Here is a 26,722-nt window from a genome sequence, read left to right as displayed (position 1 = left end):
AAGGCGATTAAGGAAAAACTCCATAGAAGCTTGAGCGGTAAAAAGCCTACAGCTAAGCATTTAAAGGTGTTTGGCTCAATTTGCTATGCTCACGTCCCAGCGCAAAAAAGGAGCAAGCTTAATGATAAGGCAGAGAAAGGTATATTTCTTGGCTACGACTCAAAATCAAAGGCTTACCGGATTTTCAATCTCAATACGGAAAAGATCATGATAAGCCGAGACGTGGAGTTTGATGAAGATGCAATATGGAATTGGGAAGAAAAGAAGGTGGAAAGAAATGTGATCCTAGTTCCTGATCACCAACATCCAGAAGGTGGTGATGATACGATCAACAATAATGATCCTCCTACACCTCCATCAACTCCAATGCATGCACACTCTCCATCCTCAAACGACAATTCGGAGAATGCTACGGGACCTCGAGGTAAGAAAGATCTCTCCGAAATTTATGCAGAATGTCCCGTTATTAATCTGAATGAAGAGGAATGTGAGAGATGCTACTTCGCTTTTGAGGAGCCAAGAGACTATGATGAGGCTTCCAAATACAAAGAGTGGCAAGACGCAATGGAGACAGAAATAAACATGATAAAGAAGAATAACACCTGGGAATTAGTGGACAAACCCAAGGATCGAAAGGTTATTGGAGTGAAATGGGTCTACAAAACAAAGTTGAATCCAGATGGCTCAATCAATAAGTACAAAGCAAGATTGGTCGTGAAAGGGTACTCACAACAAGCTGGAATAGACTACGGAGACACATTTGCTCCAGTTGCTCGTCATGATACGGTAAGGACTCTTATTGCTCTAGCTGCTCAAGAAAGATGGAAAATTTATCAACATGATGTCAAATCTGCCTTCCTTAATGGAGAACTCGAGGAGGAGATATTCATCGAGCAACCTCCAGGCTTTGTCACACAAGGAAATGAAGAAAAGGTGTGCAAGCTGAAAAAGGCTCTATATGGCCTCAAACAAGCTCCAAGGGCGTGAGTACAAAGAAGATTGATTCTTACTTCCTTCAAAGAAGGATTCACGAGGAGTAAAAATGAGCATACACTATACGTAAAGAAAAAACAAGGTGATCTTCTCATCGTTTCTCTCTATGTTGATGATCTCCTTGTCACAGGAAACAATGCCCAAATGATCCTTACATTTAAGGAGGAGATGAAGAAAAGGTTTGAAATGACGGATTTGGGCTTAATGAATTTCTTCCTTGGCATGGAAGTCCATCAAGCAGAAGATGGAATCTTTATTTCTCAAACTAAGTATGCTCGGAAATCCTCAAAAGGTTCAAGATGGAGAACGTAAGCGGTTTCTACTCCTTTGGTCCTGAATGAGAAGCTATCCAAAAATGATGGGTCAAAAGAAGTTGATCTCAAGCAATACCGAAGCTTGGTTGGAAGCTTACTTTACCTCACGACTACAAGACTGATCTTATGTTCGCCACAAGCTTATTATCAAGATTTATTAGCAAACCAAGTGAGGTTCACATGGGTACAGCGAAGAGAGTACTTCGATATCTAAAGGGTACTCTAGAGTTTGGAGTATTTTACCAGCCTTGCGACAATCCAAGATTAATAGCCTACTCCAACAGTGACTGGGCAGGATCGGTAGATGACATGAAAAGTACTTCAGGCTATGCATTTACTTTTGGCTCAGGAGTATTCTCATGGAATTCAAAGAAGCAAGATATCGTAGCTCAGTCAACAGCCGAAGCCGAGTACGTTGCAGCTTCAGCAGCAGTCAATCAAGTAATATGGCTAAGGAAGATACTTCAGGACTTAGGCTACAAGCAAGAAGGAGCAACCAAGGTTATGGTGGATAACAAGTCAGCAATCGCCATCGCGAAGAATCCAAAGTGTGCTTGAAAGAAGACAAAGCACATGAAGTGAGGTTCTATGCACTTCGAGATGCCGTGCAAGAAAAGGAAGTGGAACTTATCCATTGCCCATCCGAGTTCCAACTAGCTGACATTTTAACCAAGGCTCTACCGACCGCAAGGTTCGAGTTTCTAAGATCAAAGTTGGGCGTCACTCCAAAAGTCTCAAGGAGGAGTGTTGAAGTGTGAGACTTTTCTGGAGTGTTCTAGAAGGTTTCGGAAAATTCTAGAATAATGTAGAAACTTCTAGAATGTTCTAGAATAATGTCGAAGTTACTAGAATAGTCTAGAATACTCTAGAAGGATCATGTATGGTCTAGATATGTGTAGAGAAGTCTAGAACCTTCTAGAGATGTCTTGTATGTATAGAGAACTCTAGAAACGTACTAAGTCTAGGTCACTCTAGAATGCTCTATTCTAGAGAATTCCAAGAATGTAGGAGAAGGAGGAGGAGCACTATAAATAGAGGTACTCCCCTCCCATTTCATGTATCCAACAAAATTCACAACAAATCAATATACAAACTAATTCCTTCAAACTAAACTCCAACTAATCAACCTTCGATTAATCAACTAAACAAACAACTAATCTCCACTCTACCTCATATACTCCCCCATACACCAACAGTTGGATTGCAAGAAAACAATGTTGGCATCAATGCATACTCTGGCACTATGTCTCGCACTTGTGAGGCCATCATACCAACTGAAGCGTTCAACACCATGATTCCAGAAATGATCACAAATGGTTTTAATCAATTAGGTAGATCTGACAATTATGTTCTTTCTTTTATTTTTTTCCGACTTCGTAGATCCTCACTTTCAACTTTCGACACGTCATACACTTTTCTGTTGATGTTCAACAAAGGATGATGGACATAACATCAATGAGAGATGAAGTTCTTGATTGGTAAAACCGAATGGGAATTCAGATGTAACATGGAGGTAAATTTATTTCCTGGAATCATTACTCTTTACAACAACAACAACATCAGAACCTTAATCCCAAAATGATTTGGGGTCGGCTGACATGAATCATCCTTTAGAACCGTCCATGTGTGAACGCACACCTCAAAATGCGAAAAACAAAAATGAAAAAGTGAAAAACAATAGGGGAGTGAAACATAATACGAAAGCCAAGTAAATCGAGAATAAAAATTAAAACGATTTTGAAAATCGAAATAAAACTTAAACTTAAAAGTTAACCAAGTATTAATATATAAGAAAGTTGTTGGTAAAAAGGTGTAATAAATCCGAAAAGAAACAAATAAATTTTAAAAATTAAATGAAAAACATTAAATATATCAAATAACGTCAAATGCTAAAAATCCACATGTATCATTGCCCTCTCCGTCACCATTCCCTTATCAAACCCGAGAAATCTCATATCGTGCTCGATCACTCTCAGCCATGTCTGTGTTGATCTCCCTCTACCCCTAGCAACCTTTTCTGTTCCCCACCCGAAGTAACTGCCTAATAACTGGTGCGTTCATAGGTCTCCTTCTCAGATGGCGAAACCATCTTAGTCGGTTTTCCATCATCTTGTCCTCTATTGGCGCCACTTTCACCTTTTCCCTAATCACCTCATTCCTTAATCGATCTTTCCTTGTATGGCCGCACATCCACCTCAACATACGCATCTCTGCCATACTCATATTTAATGTTTCACGGCATAAAATTTTCTCTTTAATCCATGGGGCATATCTTTATCGCATAAAAACCCAGTAGCACTTTTCCATTTCAACCATCTCGCTTTAATTCTGTGAGCCACATTTCCGTCTAACTCCCCATCTTTTTGAATAATAGATCTCAGATATATTAATCTGCCCAACAACATTTCTATCGAAAATAATACTCCCCACCTCTGTCGATCTCGACCCCGCCACGTTACTGAACTGACACCTCAAGTACTCGGTCTTACTCCTGCTTAACCTAAATCCACGAGTCTCCAAAGTATGCCTCCATAGTTCCAACTTTTTCTGAACCCCCTCTTTTGTCTTATCAATCAACACAATATCATCCGCAAACATTATATACCAAGGAATGTCGTCCTGAATATCCCTTGTCAACTCATCCATAACTATAGCAAAGAGAAAAGGAATCACTACTCTTTGAATTAAGAAATGGTTATTCCACCTAGAAGGCTACAAAATATCGTGATTTTTAATGTGATCACATTTGATACTGTGTAGATTTACGTGGAGTAATAGGTTGTCCTTTGGATTTGCAGATTGGTGAAAATGCGGGCTTGGCATCAGGGGAGAGGCGTCATGTGGAGTTCTTGTGGTCTCACGTTGATTCATTGAAGAAGGCATCCTCTCTAGCAGAGCAATGTTTCTTTGGCTTACTACCATCTAATGACATTATGTTCCAATTCCGGTTCGAAGAACGGAGTGTGGTATACATCAAGCCACCACTTGTTCACACTGTTCAGTAGACGTTCGTCATATGATGAGGAACTAGATTTATGCGCTGATTTATGTCTCCTTTCATCGTCCATGGAAGGCGACTGTAACATATATTAGCCTTCGACTCATGTGCTTGAATAAACTGTAAAGTTGGAATTTTTATTTAATCATGTGTGTCAATGAGAAACATCTGATTCAATACAAGTGCAATCGAGGCATTCCAAAATAGTCGATTCTCTGTAAAAATATCGACCTAAACATAATACTTTTGATGTAAACACCCACGTGATGTGGGGTTTTCTAATTTTTTTTCACTCTTACAAAGATGGTAATTACAAAGACAGTAATCTTTTGGTGTAATGGCCACAAGAATAATTTTGATACTGTCGAGATTCAAACTCGAAACATCACTGTACCAGCTTTGCACAAAGACAAGTTGTAGTTGCTTGTGTATCAGCTCTAGTCATGGCATTGAATATCGATTCCTACTGCAGAATCGATTGTCATTTTTATATGGCTGTTCTGCTGCACTACAATCTAATAAATTCCGACTCAGATTTAGGGTCGTGAATGACTCGTGATGGTCATGAAGCATCACTGTTGCAATCATTAGACATCTTCCTCCTCTTCCAAATCAAGAAGTAGCCAAGCCCTCCAATTACTACACACAGTATCAACCCATCAGCTGCTATTATTAGAACCAAAACCCATTTTCTTAAACCACTTTTCTTCTGATTTCCAGTACTCCCTTTCGGAACCTTTACCAAATAACTCAACCCACTTCCTCTATTAACCTGTTTAACTCCTCTGACTGTATCATAGAACATGCATTCACCAATCCGCGATGAGTATAATGCAGCAGCACAATCACAGTCATTTAAGCAAGAATTAGCGCATTCATCCTTGCTAACATTAGTCATTGTGGTTGAATTCCTTAGTAGTGTCCCAGAATCCTGCAATTCAATCATTTCTACTTGTTTCTTCCCACAGAGTTTCCCTGTTATTCCCTGATCACAGTCAAATTTCGAAGTATGATCTCCCGGGTTTGTTAATAATCTTATACATGAGCAAGTATTTGAATATGTGCAAATTTCATAAGGTGAGCAAGCTAGAGGAAGGTCACATGTAGCATTCAGGACTTGAAATGATGCCTCAAACTTATCTTTGTAAGGTGAATAGTAGTAAAGACCGAGGTTTCCCGTGTCATTAGCGAGTGCTAGAAAACGTACTGGTTGTTCAATCGGAGAAAGAATTTGTGAGAAATTTCGATACTTGTCATCGAACAAATAGAGACCCTTTGAAGACAAGTGAATGTAGGTAATGTTACGGGTGGCGGAAGGGTGAAACTCCCAGTAGGAATACTTGATGTCATTACTACCTAAATTCAAGTAGAGAGCAAGCTTGTCATGGTGAATTTCAAATGAAAAGAATGAGTTGGAATTGTTAGTAGGAATTGATGAGGTGAGGTGAGTAGCTACACTGAGTCTTTGCCCCATTAGTAACACATTTGTTGGGAAATTGAAACTCTGCCACTTTATGTTTTCCTGGGCATCAACCAGGGCTAAATTGCCACTATCAAACAGCTGCAATTTCTGCATTCAAACAAACCAAAATGAACTCTAGTTACTTATTTTGTGGGTGTTATATATATATATATATATGCAGGGGCGGAGCCAGGATTGAAAATTTGGGGTAGCGAAAGTAGCGTGAAGCCGTGAGCACAATAACAACATAGAATTTTTTTTATAAACAATTCGTTTTTTTGTTGTCAATAAGAACTACACTTTCAATTTGTAAATACAAAAAAAATGTTTTCGCAATAATTGACGTGGTTGTTGACGGGAATGACGGTGCCTCAAATCCTAGGTAGTTAAGACCTTTCATTAAGCATTTTTTTTTGCTCAAGCTCGTCGAGCCTAAAAAATTGAAGCTCGAGCTCGGCTCGAACTCGAATCGAGCTCGTTTTGTCATTATATATTTTTCACTTTCTCACCTTTTAAATCTAACTAAATATAAATATTTTTTAAAAACAAATAAAATTATAAAATATTAAAAATTATTATATTATAACATACTTATATAAATATCTAAATAAAATATAATTTAAAATAATAATATTACAATATAAAGATTATACAAAAAAAATTATAAACGGGCCTTCGAGGGAAATGGAGTTCGGAATTAGAGAATGGGATATTAGGAGAGATATTAGTGTAAAAAATTGCTTATTGTAGGAGTCAAACACGACTCTCCTGAGAGATGTACTTATACTTTACCACTAGACCATGTACATTCTGATGCTACCTTAAACGTATTATTTATTTATCCTTTGACACATATCGGCGATATATGGAGTAGCAAAATTTCGTCTTCTTAGTCAAATTTTTGGGATTTAGGGTAGCGGCTGCTACCCCATGCTACTAGGTAGCTACGCCTCTGTAATAGGTAGTATCCCGCGCTTCGCGCGGCCTGTTTTAAAATTTTATTATTATAATTATAGATAAATAATATAATTTATATATAACCTTTAATATTTTTAATTATAAATACAAATATGTTAATTTTTCTCAAATTTAATTTTTTTAGATTTCATTCTATAAAATATTTAACTAAAACTAATATTTAGCTAGTCATGATCACTATTTTATGCTTGAAATATACATATTTAATTAAAGATATTAAAGAAAACTATAATATGTTTTCTACTTTTTCATATCGTTTATAATACTATAAGACTTAATAATTATTACTTTTAGTTTTGATTATTCAAATCCACTCACGATCACTGTGTACATACATACTCGTACACATACTCGTTATCACACTATTTAAACCTATCAAAATCTCATATGTATTCAATTTCTCGCAATATAATTTTTTTTTTCATTCTCACGATATAAAAACTCATCTGTTAATAGTTTTTTTAAGTTCTGTTTTTAATACATAAATGACTCTTCAAAATATATTTTTTTTAATGATTTAGTGGTCTAAGTTGTATAACTTTCTTAAAATGTTTTTTTACGTAAATGTAAAATATTATGAGACACTCACTTTGATCATATCTACATATCAAAATATTTCAATAAATATAATGAAAATTATACTCAATTGAAATCATTTTTCGTAATGAACTTAATTATTTACATTTTAGAATTGTTATCAAAATATTTCTTTAATAAATTTAGAATCAAATCACGTAATTGTTATATGTAATTTTATAATATATTTAGGGACATGCTAAATCCCGCACACTATTTTACTTAATCCCGCACATATTCCCTCTATTATTCCATAATTACCCTTATCTTAAAAAAATACAAAATTAAGAAGTCTCGCTCTTCTCTCCCTCAAACCCTACTAATTCATAAACACAATACCTAATAATTCGACAATTATGAATTAATTTGCACATATAAGAAGTAATTTTTCAGATTTATCGGCAATTTGTCTCTTAATCGATTGATTGTATGTGTTTTTTTTTTGTTAAAAAAGGGGTTTTTTAACAATTAGGTTTGGATGGGTAGTTGAAGAAGGTGGTGGTTGTAGATTTGGCCGGAGTAGGATTGGTCGACGGCTAAGTGGTCGATTTGTGGAGTTGGCGCGGTGGGAGTCAGGCGTGGTGGTCGTTGGAGCGATTGGAGTCAGGCGATTCGTGAATGATTGGTGTAGGACGTGGTGTGGGGCGGTTGGTCATAGGTTGTTCTGGCACGTGCTGCTGATCGGCTTTGGGTGGTGCTCCGGGAAATTGTGGACGGCGGTGGGAGGGGGTTGGGGGTGGCCGGAGGAAGTGGGCAGGGGAAGGTGGTCGGAGTTTTGGGTTTTTATGGGGGAGATTTCATTACTTTCTTATGGAGTCTCTCTAATTGTGTGAGAAATGAGAGGGGCATAGTCGGAAAAAGAGGTACAAAATGTGTAGGATTTAGCGTTTCTTGTGTTGGATTTAGCAACTACGTATATTTATTAAACTCTAGTTAATATTATGCTGAGATTTATACAACATTTATTATGTTTATATTTAATGTTCAACTATAATTAATGTTTATATTTATGGATGGGTTGACACGTGGCGCATCCACAGCGATTCAACCCAGCTTTATATATTAATTTACGACGAAGAAATCATTTATAACTCTCAGCTTTTTTACAAAAAACAATTCATTCAAATTGATATCTCTTTAAGTACATAATTTGAACACGTAAATTATTGTGTAATAGGTAATTGATACACAACACAACAATAAAAAATAGATATCTAAAGCATTACTACAACGGAGGTTCGTAGTCATACTCTTGTTTCTTCGATTCCATCCGTTTCACTTTTTAGCTAATTTCGTTTTTTTCAATTACCTACTAAAAGTAATTGTTAAATTACCATTTTTTTCTCATAACAGTAAGTGTCTCCTTATAATGAGTTTTTATTTTGATTTATATATAATCTTTACGTCATGAATTTAAAATTTATATAGTTGTAATAATTATTTATATGAAAGACTTTTTAAATAAAATATCTAGTTATTTTAATATAATATCAAAGTCATTTACTTGTCTTAAACATAACAATAAACTCATTCTTGTATATATAAAAAAATATTATATCATACCTACCCTTGTACTGTGTGTATGAGCAGACCCCCTCAAAATATACTCCCTCTGTCCCGATCATTTGTTGTCCTTTTTCATTTTGAGGTTTCTCAGTCATTTGTTGTCCTTTTTATTTTAAGAATGAATTTGATGAGTGATTTGATCATTCAACCTCAATTTATTCCACTTGTCATTTAGTAATTGGCTCCCTCCCCTTTCTTTGGTATTTGTGCCAAAATCAAAGGACAAGAAATGACCGGGACGGAGGGAGTATATACTACTAATTAAAACTTAAAGTTAATTGTATGATCCATAGTACTCCGTATATGGATAACTACTCAGGAACCCGTAAAATTTACTAATCTCGTTTAACGTTCTCGAGGACAAAACTCCTTTCACTCTTTGTTCCTCTAGTAAATCTTCCTAGCTCCATACCTAGTCGATCTTCCTTCAATCCGTATCTACTACGTTTCGGGCTATTACAACGATTCATGACTACTAATGAATTACTCTTTACCGAGCAATGCACCATCTTGTTCATCGTCCAATACTCCAATCAGAGGCGAAGCATAGGTATGGCTGGCCGGGCCGCGGCCCCGGCAGACTTTTTGAAAAATATTTATACATAAAGATATATTGGGAAAAAAAACAATTGTCCTTAATCTTCTCCATATCCTTCTTGCATAACAAGGAAATGAATGGTTAAATTTGTAAACAAAATAATTGCAAAATAACTACCATAATTAAAAAATTGACATTCTTAAATTATGTAAGCACATAAATTTGTGTCATATTAAAAACCGGAGAATCACAATAAACAAAAAACGTATACTCTTCATTGCTGATTTGCTCATTTGCCATAGAAACTTCTGTCTTTAGAGATCAAATAGAGGTAATTTCTCGTCTAATCTATTTTCCCTTCTAGATTAGTAAAATTAGTAGTCTTTTATTGATTGCTACGTCATCGTTAAGGGCCATTAGAAAATAAACAATGATGGAGGTTGGGAATAATATGAATTTTAATTGCATAAAAATGGAGAAGCAGTAGTGAGGATGTGCTTTTTTGTTGATGGGATTACTAGAAGCTTAAGTGATTAGCTTTGTGTTGCCGAAATGGATAAAAGTGAAGAGGCAGACTTTGGGTTTTGTCAAGTAGTGGGTTTCAGACGGTCTTGCTTGTGACGATCACGAGCTTGTGACATCTCATAGTCCCTCTCCCACTTGCGCGCTCTAATGTAAAGGTAATATGATGTTTACATGCTTAGTGAACCTAAAATTATTTCGGCCCGGGCTAAAATTTGGTCCGAGCTTCGTCCTTGACTCCAATCAATAAATACAAATAATACTCCTTGTTTGTGAGTTGATATTGCTAATCAAGAAGTTGGATTGTGGTTTTCGGCCTACTAGGGGGCTGCGTCAGGGGGACCCTCTTTCCCCTTATTTGTTTATCCTTTGTGCGGAAGTCTTATCTGAGTTAATGCGTAGAGCTGTGGCAGATGGGGTCATTCATGGGGTTCGGGTCTCAGCTGGGGCTCCTGAAATTTCCCACTTACTCTTTGCAGATGACAGTATTTTCTTTACTAAGGCCACGGAGGAGGAAGCTGCAGCTGTGAGTAATATTTTGCGACGATATGAATATGCTTCTGGGCAGCTGGTAAACTTAGATAAAACTACTGTCTCTTTCAGTAAGGGGGTACCAAGGACGAAGAGGATCAATCTAGCAACGAGGTTGGGCATTATTGAAGTCGAGGAACAGGAGCGTTATTTGGGGTTGCCTACGGTGGTGGGGCGGTAAAAAAAAGTGCTAACTAATATTCTTCGGGACAAGCTGAGTAAACGGTTGGAAGGTTGGCGTGGAAAAATCTTGTCTAGGGCTGGTAAGGAGGTTCTCTTAAAGGCTGTTGCCAATTCACTCCCTACCTATGTTATGAGTATTTTCAAAATTCCCGTCAATTTTTGTGAGGAGCTGCGGAGGATGATGTCGAGATTTTGGTGGGGGCACGAGGAGGGGAAGAGAGGTATTTCTTGGGTCTCGTGGAGTAAGCTTTGTCAACCGAAGGGTATGGGCGGCATGGGTTTTCGAGATTTCAAGCTGTTTAACTTGGCCTTACTAAGCAAACAAGCATGGAGGCTCACTACGGAGACAAGGAGTTTATGGGCTCGAGTCATGAAGGCTAGATATTACCCAAATGGGGATTTTTTGTCGTCAAACATTGGTAATAATCCTAGCTATACCTGGAGGAGTATTTATGAGACGAAAGGAACTCTAGGCTTGGGGCTCAGACGGCGTATAGGAGACGGCCTTTCGACACGAGTGTGGGGGGATGCTTGGGTGGAGGCGAATTAGTTGGGACGGGTTATTTCACCCCAGCCCCCGGGTTTTGAAGGAATGATGGTGGTGGGTCTGTTGAGCGAAGGAGGACGTTCGTGGAATGAGCAGCTGGTGGATAGTCTTTTCTTGAGTTTCGAAGGGGAGAGAATAAAGAACATTCGACTCAGTGAGACCGCTACTTGTGACGATTGGTTTTGGAGTGCGGAAAGAGATTGAGTGTTCTCTGTCAGGTCGGCATATCGCCTGTTGGTGGGAGGAAGTGATTTTCTGGAGATCGGGGGTGCTTCAAATTGGGAGAAAGAGAAATGGCTCTGGACTAGGCTCTGGAAAATCCCGGTTTGGCCTCGCGTGAAGCTCTTCTTTTGGCAAATTGTCAAATGCGGCTTTAGCAACAAGGGCAAACATCGCTTCTCGAGTTCGAGGTGAGTCCTCTTTTTGTTCCTTTTGTAATTCTTGTTTTGAATCGAGTGCACATCTATTCCGGGATTGTGGGGTGGCTCAAAGGGTCTGGGAGGAACTGGGGTTGACGGGTGAGGAGGAGGACGTGGGAGGAGGGAGTGTGAGAGATTGGATTGAATCTCGGTGGAAGGTGTTTGGGCCACGGGAGTGTGGATGGTTCATGGTGGGTTGCTGGGCTTTGTGGGAACATCGAAACAAGGTTGTTTTTGAGCTGCGGGAAGTGGATCCAGGTGGTGTGGTGAAGAGGATAAGAGATGTCATGGAGGAAATTGAGGGAGGGGGCTACGTGAAGAAGAGCAGTCGGGAAGATGAGGGAGTTCGGGGAAGGGAAAAGGCGAGGAAAGGTTGGGTGGCTCCTCCGGAAGGGTATGTGAAAATTAATGTCGACGCGGGGGTACACGAAGGAATGGGCGTGAGTTTGGGAATGGTGTGTAGGGATGGTCGAGGTCGGGTGATCTGGGGGGCGACTTTGGTTTTGGAACAACTGTGGGAGGTTCGAATTGTGGAGGCTGTGGCGGTCTTGGAGGGAGTCAAGGAAGCTCGTCGAAGAGGTCATACGAAGATTATTGTGGAAAGCGATTGTCTACAAGTGGTGGAAGCTCTGCGAAAATCCCGTCCTGGCAGAAGCGTGTTTGATTTAGTTTTAGCGGACATTTTTTCTTTATGCTCTTTTTTCAATTCTGTTGTTTGGTCTTTTACTCATCGTTTGAACAATGGGGTGGCTCATGCTTTAGCCCATCCTGTCCCTAGAGTAGTTGGTAAGTTTGTTTGGTCGGAGGAACTACCTTTGATCGCGAACGATGCTGTTAATTTTGATTTAATAGTAATGCAGTAGAACCTCCGGGGTTCTCTTCAAAAAAAAAAAAGAAGTTGGATTGAGTTTATTTCTTTGATTTGTTGCACGACAACCTTCCCATGCATATTACTTAATATAGCTCTAAAATTTGCAAAGATTATCTATTTCTAACTGAAACAATCTTCAAAAAAAAAAAAAAAAGACCAGACAATCTCTTTCTTTTACTTATCTTTACTCCTCCGATTTATTCTTTCACGAAATTCCTCATTTCAACTTGATCTATTTCTACTCCTCACTTCAATGAATATTCATCATCGACTTGATAATAATTGTGGCTGATAAATATTTGACAAACTATTGTCAATAGGAAAGTTGGTTTCTTGGACCAATAAGGAATTTGCATCCAAAAAATATTCAAGGTCATCATATCCTCCTACGATATGGATGCTTGCTCTTTCACCTTACAGTCATCCTTATCGTTTCTAGCTAATCATATCATTCAAATTGGCGTGCAATGTCGGACCTGCAAATGAGGCTATTGTACCGTGTAGACCTAGCAAATTGAAAAACTTACATTTTGTTTCTCACGTTTTTAAAGATTGACGTACGATTGTATGTAGCAACACGAAACTAAATTTTAGTACTTGGTAGTGTCTTGCTGTGAGGAGAAATAATTCTATATTTATAGGTGTGTGCACCGAAGAGAAGTATATTGAGTAGTGAATGTGTACATAACAGACAAATTATTAAGAGTGTTTGAATATCCTAAATATTGTGTTGAAAAACATGGTGGTTGCCTCGTTGGTATGTATGTATCTTGAAAAAACAAATACTCTTAATCTCAATGTATGTATCTTGAAAATATAAAAATTTTGTGTATACGTTCCGCTTATTAGTATGTAGAATGAATATCTTCATTCTTCATTCATGCATATTAAATGTTAAGTATGAATAGAAGCAATTAATATATTTTTTATTAAAATTGAAAGCTAAAACCTATCTCGTAAAAGACGACATTAATAAATTGGTAATTGATCGATGGTGATTATTTAAAACTTATATTTTTATTACATGTAATTAATACATTGTATTTAATATTGATGATGTATTAAATGCCGAGTATGACACGTGGCGCATCCACAATGTTTCAACCCGGTTTTTTTTTTTTTTTTTTTTTAATGACGAGGGGGTTGAATCTCCGGGCACATGCATTCCCGCACCATCACATGGACCATGTAAGCCACCCCCTTCAGGGGCTGCAGTGGCCAAGTGATCATCGCCTCAGCTTGTAGTCGAACCCGGGACCTCTCAACTCCTGCATTTCTGCAAGCTTTAAAGTTTAACCCGGTTACCACTGGACTAACACCACTTGGTTTTAACCCAGTTATATATATATATATGTATATATATATGTATGTATATATATATATATATATGTATATATATATGTATGTATATATATATATGTATATATATATGTATGTATATATATATATATGTATATATATATATATATATATATATATATATATATAACTTGAGTTCAAAACGTATCCAAACTGCTCTTCACACCTCAAAAACCAAAGTGAAAATAAACATTGTTAAAACACGGCTCGATGTCTCAAAGACTACCAAGCCATGTTTGTTATGCGAAATGGAATAAAACAGTGACAATAGAATCAGAAATACCGAAACCGGAAGGTAGTGACGCGGATAAAGAACTGCTGACTTGAAAAGTATTTGCCCGGATCGACCGTGGTGGCGATCAGCGATGACCGGTAGTCCCCAAGGATTACACTACTGTCGCCTTTTACACTCGCCCACTCGAGAGTAAGAGACCTGGAACGAAATAATACTTTACCCAGAAATGATTATGAGAGAAAGAAGAGATGGAGAAGTGTTGAGTTGTATTTTCTGATAGCTGAAGTGAGGCTCTTATATAGCCAAGCAGAGGCGGCTAAGAGCAAAAACGTGCTCCCTGGAATGCAGCAGTCAACCGCACGAAACAAGGAGCAGAAGGCTCACCCACTAACAGTCTTATTGACTGAATCAATAAGACACATGTGAGAATGAACTTAGACAGTTTATTCTCACAACACAACTGCAAAAGAATCCGGCCCAAAAAGATAGGCTAAGCCCGCCGCAAGTGATTGCCAAATCCCAAATCCCGAATCCCGAATCACGAAACCGGATCCGGGCCGGGCTCAGGCACGGGCACGGCGCGCGCGCGCGCGTGTGCGAGCTGAATTAAGCACCTCGCAAACCTTTAAAAAAGGCTCCCTTGACCCACTAGTGATAGTGTAAGGAGAGAGTACACTTATAAAGACATAAATCACTCCACTCCTCACCAATGTGGGACATTTGGAAAAAGCACTCTTGGCTAATAAAGCCCCTATTTCCAACAATCCCCCACTAGAGGCGTCCGAGACAGAAAAAGAAATTCCTGGGTAAAGGAAGGATTGGATACTTAGGTATCAATATCTTTCGATTTGAATTGACACTTTAGTGAAATCAGGAAACAACTTACTTACAGTTAGAGAATATCTTGCGATTTGAATTCCTAGCTGAGCTTCGGTCGATATCCCCCACAACATATATCATACCTTCGAAATTAAGATCGTTCCGCGTTCCTAAGTGCAACGCGCTCTTTAGAGCTATGCGTTTACCTCGGTACTAATAGATGTGTTCTGAAGACTTCTCATAGTCTTATGATCTTTACACCTACGTAAGTGGCTCAAGTGCTTCTCAATAGCACTTCTCACATGAGCCATTAAGGACCAAGTCCAACCTAGTGTATAATCCATCAAGTGCGTCTCAAAAGCACCACCATAAAGGCTATGAATCATACAACGCCATAGGAATAGAAGCTTTAGACCTAGTCAAGTCTCAATCTTGACCTAAGGACTTAAGCCCCATTCCCCTCGACGTATCAACGACTAGTCTCCTAGCCAGCCCTTTAGTAAAGGGATCGGCAAGATTACTTTCGGACTTCACATAGTCCACAGTAATCACTCCGTTCTCAAGGAGTTGTTTAACTGCAGCGTGCTTTATTCGCATGTGTCTCTTTTTTGCATTATAGACACTATTCTTTGCAGCACAAATAGCAGCTTGCGAGTCACAGTGCAAGGAGACCGGTGTAAGCCGTCCTCCCCAAACTGGTACATCAGGTAATAGGTTTTTCAACCATTCAGCCTCTTGTCCTGCCAACTCAAGAGCTATGAACTCCGATTCCATGGTAGAGCGTGCGATACAAGTCTGTTTAGACGACTTCCACGATATAGCACCTCCACCCATGGTAAAGACATAACCACTAGTAGAACATATCTCATCGTTACCTGCAACCCAGTTCGCGTCACAATATCCCTCTAACACAGCAGGAAATTTACTATAATGCAAACATAAGTCAACTGTTCCTTTTAGGTATTTTAGTAAACGACGAAGAGCATTCCAGTGTTCATTACTAGGGTTATGTGTATAACGACTCAGTCTACTAACTGCATAGGCAATATCTGGTCGAGTACAGTTCATTAAAAACATCACACTACCTAGGATTTTAGCATACTCTTCTTGGGAAACACTCTTGCCCAAGTTTTTACACAATGGTACACTAGGATCATAGGGTGTTCTAGCAGGCACATCATCAAAGCAGTTAAACTTTCTCAACACTTTTTCAACATAATGAGATTGACTTAGACAGATTCCATCGGGGTTTCGGATGACCTTAACTCCTAGGATAACATCAGCTTCTCCTAAGTCCTTCATCTCAAATTGTGATGACAAAAATTCTTTGGTTCTAATTATCACCTCTAAATTATTACCAAGTATTAACATGTCATCAACATATAGGCATATAATTACATAATCAGATCCCATCATTTTTGAATAAACACATGAATCAGAATTGTTAACCACATAGCCATTACTTATCAAAGTGTTGTTAAATTTCTCATACCACTGTTTAGGTGCTTTTTTCAGTCCATAAAGTGACTTGTTCAGTTTACACACTTTACTCTCTTGACCCTCAATCACAAAACCTTCAGGTTGAGACATATAGATCTCTTCCCTTAGTTCACCATTCAAAAAAGCAGTTTTAACATCCATCTGATGTATAACAAGGTTATGAATAGCAGCTAAGGCGACAAGAGTCCTAATAGTCGAAATTTTGGTCACAGGAGAGTAAGTATCAAAATAATGAATACCCTTCTTTTGTGTAAAGCCTCTAACTACAAGTCTAGCTTTGAACCTCTCTAATGTACCGTCAGGTCTCATTTACTTTTTAAAGATCCATTTACTCGTAATGGGTTTACTACCTTTAGGTAAATCAGTCAACTCCCAAGTCTGATTAGAAAAAATAGAATCAAGTTCACTTTTAATAGCATCTTTCCAAAAATTAGTATCGATGGATTTCATTGCCTCACTATAGGGTTTTGGATCATCTTCTATTAAAAATGCTGAAACAAACTCATCACTAGCACAAACAGTGTAACCATGTTCAGACAGCAATGTTGAAACAAAATCAGGTCCAAAGTTTTTAGGACATCTAGGTCTCTTAGTCCTTCTAGGTTCAGCAACATGATCAATAGAAGTGCTACTACTAGCATGTGAAGAGATATCAATAGATGTAACAGGCAAACTAGGAGATGAATCAACATTCTTCTGTAATGGAAAAACACGCTCAAAGAATTCAACATTTCTAGCCTCAGATATAGAACGATCACTCAAAGACATGAACTATAAGCAGAGCTATTTTGAGCATAACCTATAAAAACACAATCATAGGTCTTAGGTCCAACTGTAGGTCTCCTAAAGTCAGGCAAACCCACTTTAGCCAAACACCCCCATACCCGAAGATAACTCAGGTTAGGAGGATAGGGTGTTGTCTATTTTCTTATGAGGTACACGGTTAAGAATGTGACAAGCAGAAAGTACAGCTTCTCCCCCCCCCCCCCCATATGTCGTCAGAAAGGCCTGAACTTAAAAGTATAGCATTCATCATCTCTTTTAAGGTTCTATTTTTACGTTCAGCTACACCGTTAGACTGAGGTGAATAAGGTGGACTAGTCTCATGTATTAAACCATTTGCAGCACAAAAGGCAGCTAAATAATCAGATTTATACTCACCACCTCTATCAGACCTTACTCTTTTGATTTTTCTGTCTAGTTGATTTTCAACTCCAGTCTTAAAATCTATAAACGATTGTTCAGCTACATCTTTGGTTTTAAGCAAATACACTCGTGTGAATCTTGAACAATCATCTATAAATGTCACATAATAATTCTTGCCACCTCTACTTGCAACATTTTTGAAGTCAGCTAGGTCAGTGTGAATTAGTTCAAGAAGACTCGTATTCCTAGTAGTAACTGGTTTACTAGGTTTCTTTGTGCATTTAGCCTCAACACAGCTAGCACATTTAGAGAATTCTTGACTCGACAAACTTGCAATTAAACTCATAGTTCTCTAAGTTTTTTAATGTAGTCAAAATTCACATGACCTAATCTACCATGCCAAACATCAATAGACTCAGCGATATAAGCAGAAGAAGATGCAATATTATTAATAGCAGAATCAGTGTTCAATACAAAAAGACCCCCAAAAAGATAACCCTTGCCCACAAATTCCCCATTACGCGACATTACCACCTTGTCAGCCTCAAAAACAAGTTTCAAACCAGCTTTGTTTAACAAGGCACCAGAGACAAGGTTTCGACGCAATGAGGGTACAAATAAAACATTACTGAGAGCAAGTGTTTTCCCCGAGGTGAGTTTGAGAAAGATCTTGCCTTTGCCTGTGATCTTTGCGAGATGAAGAGTTACCCATGTAGACGCATTCCCCATCAAAGAACTTCCTCGAACTCAAAGAAATAACCCCTATCGGCCAGACAGAGGTGTGTCGAAGCGATATCAAGACCCATTCAAAGAACATTACCCACCGTTATTAGCTTCCACAACCACAACCGCAATAACATCATCATCCACAACAACATTGGCCTCAGCAGATTTCTTCTCAGAACATTGGTAGGCTTTGTGCCCAGGTTTTCCGCAAACATAGCAGACAATAGGACCCTTAGCAGCTTTCTGAATCTTAGGAACCGGTTTGGTATGCTTCCCTGGACCATTCTTCTTAGCAGGACCCTAGTTTTTACCCTGACCAACCTTGGCCTTACCCTTACCCTTATATTTCTCAGCATAAGACGGACCACCAGACTCAACCAGATTAGCTTTAACAGCAGGAACAGTCACAGATTGACTAGCAGGAAGGTCTTTAAGGCGATTAGCCTCTTCGGTCCTCATATGTCCTATAAGTTCCTTAAGGGACAGGTCTTTCTTTTTGTGCTTAAGTTGGTTTCGGTAATCAGACCAGGAGGGAGGGAATTTCTCTAACAGGACATTGGCTACAAAGATATCATCAAGTTTCATGCCCTCATTGACAACATCAGCACATAAGTTTTCATAGACATGGACTTGATCCATGATAGGTTTCCCGTCAGCCATTTGAAATCCCAACCATTTTCCCACAACATATTTCTTTTTTCCCGCGTCATCAGCCCCATACTTAGCTTCTAAAGCCTCCCAAATAAACTTAGCGGACTTATTCACAGCAAATAAGTCGAACATGGTGTTTGTCATATTATTCAAAATGTGACACCTAGCTGTTTTATTGTCCTTTACGAATTTTGCAATATCCTCTTCATTGGACTTAGCATCTTTAGAGAGAGGAGGGGTTTTCTCAGCATCAGTATTGGTGATAGGCTTAGGCGGGTCATTAAATAAAACGTAATCAATTTCTAACTGCTCAAAATACATCAATAATTTCTGGGACCATCGCTTATAATTGTGACTGTCTAATGACTCCAGTTTCGACATATCAGGAACAATTTTCGACATATTAGACATAGTTACAGCAATCAAATAGTTTTCAAATTGTTATGCGAAATGGAATAAAACAGTGACAATAGAATCAGAAATACCGAAACCGGAAGGTAGTGACGCGGATAAAGAACCGCTGACTTGAAAACTATTTGCCCGGATCGACCGTGGCGGCGATCAGCGATGACCGGTAGTCCCCAAGGATTACACTACTGTCGCCTTTTACACTCGCCCACTCGAGAGTAAGAGACCTGGAACGAAATAATACTTTACCCAGAAATGATTATGAGAGAAAGAAGAGATGGAGAAGTGTTGAGTTGTATTTTCTGATAGCTGCAGTGGCGGTTAAGAGCAAAAACGTGCTCCCTGGAATGCAGCAGTCAACCGCACGAAACAAGGAGCAGAAGGCTCACCCACTAACAGTCTTATTGACTGAATCAATAAGACACATGTGAGAATGAACTTAGACAGTTTATTCTCACAACACAACTGCAAAAAATCCGGCCCAAAAAGATAGGCTAAGCCCGCCGCAGGTGATTGCCAAATCCCAAATTCCGAATCCCGAATCACGAATCCGGATCCGGGCCGGGCTCGGGCACGGGCACGGTGCGCGCGCGCGTCTGCGAGCAGAATTAAGCACCTCGCAAACCTTTAAGAAAGGCTCCCTTGACCCACTAGTGATAGTGTAAGGTGAGATTACACTTATAAACACATAAATCACTCCACTCCTCCCCAATGTGGGATATTTGGAAAAAGCACTCTTGGCTAATAAAGCCCCAATTTCCAACAATCCCCCACTAGGGGCGTCCGAGAGAGAAAAAGAAATTTCTTGCTAAAGGAAGGATTGGATACTTAGGTATCAATATCTTTCGATTTGAATTGACACTTTAGTGAAATGAGGAAACAACTTACTTACAGTTAGAGAATATCTTGCGATTTGAATTCCTAGCTGAGCTTCGGTCGATACCCCCCCACAACACATATCATACCTTCGAAATTAAGATCGTTCCGCGTTTCTAAGTGCAACGCGCTCTTTAGAGCTATGCATTTACCTCGGTACTAATAGATGTGTTCTGAAGACTTCTCATAGTCTTATGATCTTTACACCTACGTAGGTGGCTTAAGTGCTTCTCAATAACACTTCTCACATGAGCCATTAAGGAACTAAGTCCAACCTAGTGTATAATCCATCAAGTGCGTCTCAAAAGCACCACCATAAAGGCTATGAATCATACAACGCCATAGGAATAGAAGCTTTAGACCTAGTCAAGTCTCAATCTTGACCTAAGGACATAAGCCCCATTCCCCTCGACGTATCAACGACTAGTCTCCTAGCCAGCCCTTTAGTAAAGGGATCAGCAAGATTACTTTCGGACTTCACATAGTCCACAGTATTCACTCCGTTCTCAAGGAGTTGTTTAACTGCAGCGTGCCTTATTCGCATGTGTCTCTTTTTTGCATTATAGACACTATTCTTTGCAGCACAAATAGCAGCTTGCGAGTCACAGTGCAAGGAGATCGGTGTAAGCCGTCCTCCCCAAACTGGTACATCAGCTAATAGGTTTTTCAACCATTCAGCCTCTTGTCCTGCCAACTCAAGAGCTATGAACTCCGATTCCATGGTAGAGCGTGCGATACAAGTCTGTTTAGAAGACTTCCACGATATATCACCTCCACCCATGGTAAAGACATAACCACTAGTAGAACAGATCTCATTGTTACCTGCAACCCGCCGCATCACAATATCCCTCTAACACAAAGAGAAATTTACTATAATGCAAACATAAGTCAACTGTTCCTTTTAGGGATTTTAGTAAACGACGAAGAGCATTCCAGTGTTCATTACTAGGGTTATGTGTATAACGACTCAGTCTACTAACTGCATAGGCAATATCTGGTCGAGTACAGTTCATTAAATACATCACACTACCTAGGATTTTAACATACTCTTCTTGGGAAACACTCTTGCCCAAGTTTTTACACAATGGTACACTAGGATCATAGGGTGTTCTAGCAGGCACATCATCAAAGCAATTAAACTTTCTCAACACTTTTTCAACATAATGAGATTGACTTAGACAGATTCCATCGGGGTTTCGGATGACCTTAACTCCTAGGATAACATCAGCTTCTCCTAAGTCCTTCATCTCAAATTGTGATGACAAAAATTCTTTGGTTCTAATTATCACCTCTAAATTATTACCAAGTATTAACATGTCATCAACATATAGGCATATAATTACACAATCAGATCCCATCATTTTTGAATAAACACATGAATCAGAATTGTTAACCACATAGCCATTACTTATCAAAGTGTTGTTAAATTTCTCATACCACTGTTTAGGTGCTTGTTTCAGTCCATAAAGTGACTTGTTCAGTTTACACACTTTACTCTCTTGACCCTCAATCACAAAACCTCCAGGTTGAGACATATAGATCTCTTCCCTTAGTTCACCATTCAAAAAAGCAGTTTTAACATCCATCTGATGTATAACAAGGTTATGAATAGCAGCTAAGGCGACAAGAGTCCTAATAGTCGAAATTTTGGTAACTGGAGAGTAAGTATCAAAAGAATCAATACCCTTCTTTTGTGTAAAGCCCCTAACTACAAGTATAGCTTTGAACCTCTCTATTGTACCGTCAGGTCTCATTTTCTTTTTAAAGATCCATTTACTCGTAATGGGTTTACTACCTTTAGGTAAATCAGTCAACTCCCAAGTCTGATTAGAAACAATAGAATCTAGTTCACTTTTAATAGCATCTTTCCAAAAATTAGCATCAATGGATTTCATTGCCTCACTATAGGTTTTTGGATCATCTTCTATTAAAAATGCTGAAACAAACTCATCACTAGCACAAACAGTGTAACCATGTTCAGACAGCAATGTTGAAACAAAATCAGGTTCAAAGTTTTTAGGACATCTAGGTCTCTTAGTCCTTCTAGGTTCAGCAACATGATCAATAGAAGTGCTACTACTAGCATGTGAAGAGATATCAATAGATGTAACAGGCAAACTAGGAGATGAATCAACATTCTTCTGTAATGGAAAAACATGCTCAAAGAATTCAGCATTTCTAGCCTCAGATATAGAACGATCACTCAAAGACATGAATCTATAAGCAGAGCTATTTTGAGCATAACCTATAAAAACACAATCATAGGTCTTTGGTCCAACGGTAGGTCTCCTAAAGTCAGGCAAATCCACTTTAGCCAAACACCCCCATACCCTAAGATAACTCAGGTTAGGAGGATAGCCCTTCCAGATCTCATAGGGTGTTGTCTATTTTCTTATGAGGTACACGGTTAAGAATGTGACAAGCAGAAAGTACAACTCCCCCCCCCCCCCTCCCCACATGTCGTCAGAAAGGCCAGAACTTAAAAGCATAACATTCATCATCTCTTTTAAGGTTCTATTTTTACGTTCAGCTACACCGTTAGACTGAGGTGAATAAGGTGGACTAGTCTCATATATTAAACCATTTGCAGCACAAAAGGCAGCTAAATAATCAGATTTATACTCACCACCTCTATCAGACCTTACTCTTTTGATTTTTCTGTCTAGTTGATTTTCAACTTCAGTGTTAAAATCTATAAACGATTGTTCAGCTTCATCTTTGGTTTTAAGCAAACACACTCGTGTGAATCTTGAACAATCGTCTATAAATGTCACATAATAATTCTTGCCACCTCTATTTGCAACATTTTTGAAGTCAACTAGGTCGGTGTGAATTAGTTCAAGAAGACTCGTATTCCTAGTAGTAACTGGTTTACTAGGTTTCTTTGTGAATTTAGCCTCAACACAGCTAGCACATTTAAAGAATTCTTGACTCGACAAACTTGGAATTAAACTCATACTTCTAAGTTTTTTAATGAAGTCAACATTCACATGATCTAATCTACCATGCCAAACATCAACATACTCAGCGATATAAGCAGAAGAAGATGCAATATGATTAATAGCAGAATCAGTGTTCAATACAAAAAGACCCCCAGAAAGATAACCCTTGCCCACAAATTGCCCATTACGCGACATTACCACCTTGTCAGCCTCAAAAACAAGTTTCAAACCAGCTTTGTTTAACAAGGCACCAGAGACAAGGTTTCGACGCAATGAGTGTACAAATAAAAACATTACTGAGAGCAAGTGTTTTCCCCGAGGTGAGTTTGAGAAAGATCTTGCCTTTACCTGTGATCTTTGCAGATGAAGAGTTACCCATGTAGACGCATTTCCCATCGCCAACTTCCTCGAACTCAAAGAAATAACCCCTATCGGCCACAGGTATCTCGAAGCTCCAAAGATTCAAGACCCATTCAAAGAACATTACCCACCGATTAGCTTCCACAACCACAAAATAATAACATCATCATCACAAAGAACATTGGCCTCAGTGATTTCTTCTCGAACATTGGTAGGCTTTGTGCCCGTGTTTTCCGCAAACATAGCGGCATAATAGGACCCTTAGCGACTTTAAGCTTAGAAACCTATTTGGTATGCTTCCCTGGACCATTCTTCTTAGCAGACCCTGGTTCTTACCCCGACCAACCTTGACCTTATCTTTACCCTTATATTTCTCAAAGATAAGACGGACCACCAGACTCAACCAGATTAGCTATAACAAAGAACAAAAGAGAATGTCACGAGATTGACTAGCGGGAAGGTCTTTAAGGCGATTAGCCTCTTCGGTCCTCATATGTCCTATAAGTTCCTTAAGGGACATGTCTTTCTTTTTGTGCTTAAGTTGGTTTCGGTAATCAGACCAGGAGGGAGGGAATTTCTCTAGCAGGACATTGGCTACAAAGATATCATCAAGTTTCATGACCTCATTGACAACATCAGCACATAAGTTTTCATAGACATGGACTTGATCCATGATAGGTTTCCCGTCAGCCATTTGAAATCCCAACCATTTTCCCACAACATATTTCTTTTTCCCCGCGTCATCAGCTCCATACTTAGCTTCTAAAGCCTCCCAAATAAACTTAGCGGACTTATTCACAGCAAGTAAGTCGAACAGGGTGTTTGTCATATTATTCAAAATGTGACACCTAGATGTTTTATTGTCCTTTACGAATTTTGCAATATCCTCTTCATTGGACTTAACATCTTTAGAGGGAGGAGGGGTTTTCTCAGCATCAGTATTGGTGATAGGCTTAGGCGGGTCATTAAATAAAACGTAATCAATTTCTAATCAAAAATACATCAATAATTTCGGGACCGCGCTTATAATTGTGACCGTCTAATGACTCCAGTTTCGACATATCAGGAACAATTTTCGACATAACAGACATAGTTACAGCAACCAAATAGTTTTCAAATTGTTATGCGAAATGGAATAAAACAGTGACAATAGAATCAGAAATACCGAAACCGGAAGGTAGTGACGCGGATAAAGAACCGCTGACTTGAAAACTATTTGCCCGGATCGACCGTGTTGGCGATCAGCGATGACCGGTAGTCCCCAAGGATTACACTATTGTCGCCTTTTACACTCGCCCACTCGAGAGTAAGAGATCTGAAACGAAATAATACTTTACCCAGAAATGATTATGAGAGAAAGAAGAGATGGAGAAGTGTTGAGTTGTATTTTCTGATAGCTGCAGAGGCGGTTAAGAGCAAAAACGTGCTCCCTGGAATGCAGCAGTCAACCGCACGAAACCAGGAGCAGAAGGCTCACCCACTAACAGTCTTATTGACTGAATCAATAAGACACATGTGAGAATGAACTTAGACAGTTTATTCTCACAACACAACTGCAAAAGAATCCGGCCCAAAAAGATAGGCTAAGCCCGCCGCAAGCGATTGCTAAATCCCGAATCCCGAATCCCGATCCGAGCACGGGCTGAATTAAGCACCTCGCAAACCTTTACAAAAGACTCTCATGACCCACTAGTGATAGTGTAAGGAGAGAGTACACTTATAAACACATAAATTACTCCACTCCTCACCAATGTGGGACATTTGGAAAAAGCACTCTTGGCTAATAAAGCCCCTATTTCCAACAGTGTTCTCATTGAGGAAACTTGAGGAAACATCAATGTGTGACCAACTACAAGAAATACATACATATATACTTAATTACTCCCTCTGTCAAATTTTATGTGCCGCTGTTGGCGCTGTATACAAATACATTTTCATCCGGAAACAACCTCACATTATCGTTAGTTAGCCATTTTGCGGAAACCATTTTGAAAAGACTACTCACTACAAATTCACAACTATACATAAAAAAACTTTACTGTCCCACAAAACACAGACCCACACAATTAAAAATAATAATAATAAAATAAAATAAAAAACAGTAGAAGAATTACCTGCACACCTTGTCCAGAAGTTGCAGTACGCCAACCAATTTGACCATTGAAGGCCTTGAGCCTTAAATCTCCAATTTCAGTAAACTCAAGAACACAACTCTGAGAAGTAGTACAGAACATTGAACGATGTCCAGAGCTCCAAACTTTAACATTCCCTAAGAAAACTTGGAGCGAACAACAGTAGATGCCATCGACTGCATCAACACTCAATGCTGTCCGAAAATTAAGAGGCATTTGATCAGTTTCCATTAAGTAAGCCTTGCCGTTAAACCCTTGAATGTACTCCACCGGAATTGGCAATGTGAAGTTATAACCAATGTGAATATTATCAGACAGACAGTGCCCTGAATATATCAACTTGTAAACTGCTAAGTTGATGAAACTTAACATATATAAAGCCTTCATTGGTTGTTATGCACTCTAATTTTTAGTGACTTACTTTTAAACATTGGAATTGATAATGCTTTTACATTTGTTGTGGCAGCTATGTTCTTTTTTCTTTTGGGGGTCAAAAAGTCATTATCATTCTCATTTCCACTAGTGAAAAGTTGTGGGATTTTAGTTTTTGGTTGTTAATATCACAACGCAGGTAATGTACCAAGAAAAAAGTGTGAAATTCTAGTACAAGACTTGTTAATATCCAGTGTTATTCGAAAAGGAATAAAACAGTGACAAAAGAATCAGAAATACCGAAAACCGGAAGGTAGTGCCGCGTATAAAGAACCGCTGCCTTGAAAACTATTTCTCCGGTACAACCGTGGTGGCGATCAGCTAGTGCCGGTAGTTCGCCAAGGTTAACACTACAATCTCCACGCAGTTCCGCCCCACTCGGAACTGTGAGACTTAGAACGATCGAAAACAATACCCAGAAACTTTTAAGAGAGCAGAAGAGAAAGGGAAGAAGGAAGTGTGTTTATGTTGTTTCATTTCTGAAGTGAAGGGACTGCTTATATAGGAAAACGGAAGAAGAGCAAGGGCCAAAAACGGTTCCTGTAATTGAGCAGTCAAGGGCAGAAATTAGGGGAGCATTAACAGCACATTAATCTCCCACTAACAGTCATATTGACTAAGCACCTGGACACTTCAGT

At 38.9% G+C, this 26,722-nt stretch overlaps 1 protein-coding gene and 1 long non-coding RNA gene across 2 annotated transcripts; one reads left to right on the top strand and one right to left on the bottom strand.

Moving 5' to 3' along the window:
• Positions 1–2,765: 2,765 nt before the first annotated feature.
• On the top strand, positions 2,766–4,450 carry LOC141633584 (uncharacterized). The gene is made up of 2 exons (XR_012538382.1): positions 2,766–2,820; positions 4,106–4,450. It is a non-coding gene; the product is annotated as an uncharacterized LOC141633584 (long non-coding RNA).
• On the bottom strand, positions 4,416–26,172 carry LOC141633582 (G-type lectin S-receptor-like serine/threonine-protein kinase SD2-5). Its single transcript, XM_074446024.1, has 2 exons — positions 25,635–26,172; positions 4,416–5,875 (listed from the first exon to the last, which is right to left on the bottom strand). Exons 1-2 carry the CDS (start codon positions 26,037–26,039, stop codon positions 4,868–4,870), a joined length of 1,413 nt encoding a protein of 470 aa, XP_074302125.1. The 5' UTR covers positions 26,040–26,172; the 3' UTR covers positions 4,416–4,867.
• Between the last annotated feature and the right edge of the window lie 550 nt (positions 26,173–26,722).

Source organism: Silene latifolia, chromosome Y (assembly GCF_048544455.1).
Source record: "Silene latifolia isolate original U9 population chromosome Y, ASM4854445v1, whole genome shotgun sequence".
In the NCBI taxonomy this organism is placed as follows: domain Eukaryota; kingdom Viridiplantae; phylum Streptophyta; class Magnoliopsida; order Caryophyllales; family Caryophyllaceae; genus Silene; species Silene latifolia.
Note: the sequence above shows the minus strand (reverse complement) of the source record. Positions and strands in the feature narration are given on the sequence as shown.

Excerpts from the sequence above, each read along its gene's own strand:
- LOC141633582 (XM_074446024.1), bottom strand. The coding sequence starts at position 26,039 with ATGAAGGCTTTATATATGTTAAGTTTCATCAACTTAGCAGTTTACAAG. Across the intron at positions 5,876-25,634 it reads CTTCTGGACAAGGTGTGCAG|AAATTGCAGCTGTTTGATAG; the intron begins GTAATTCTTCTA and ends GTTTGAATGCAG.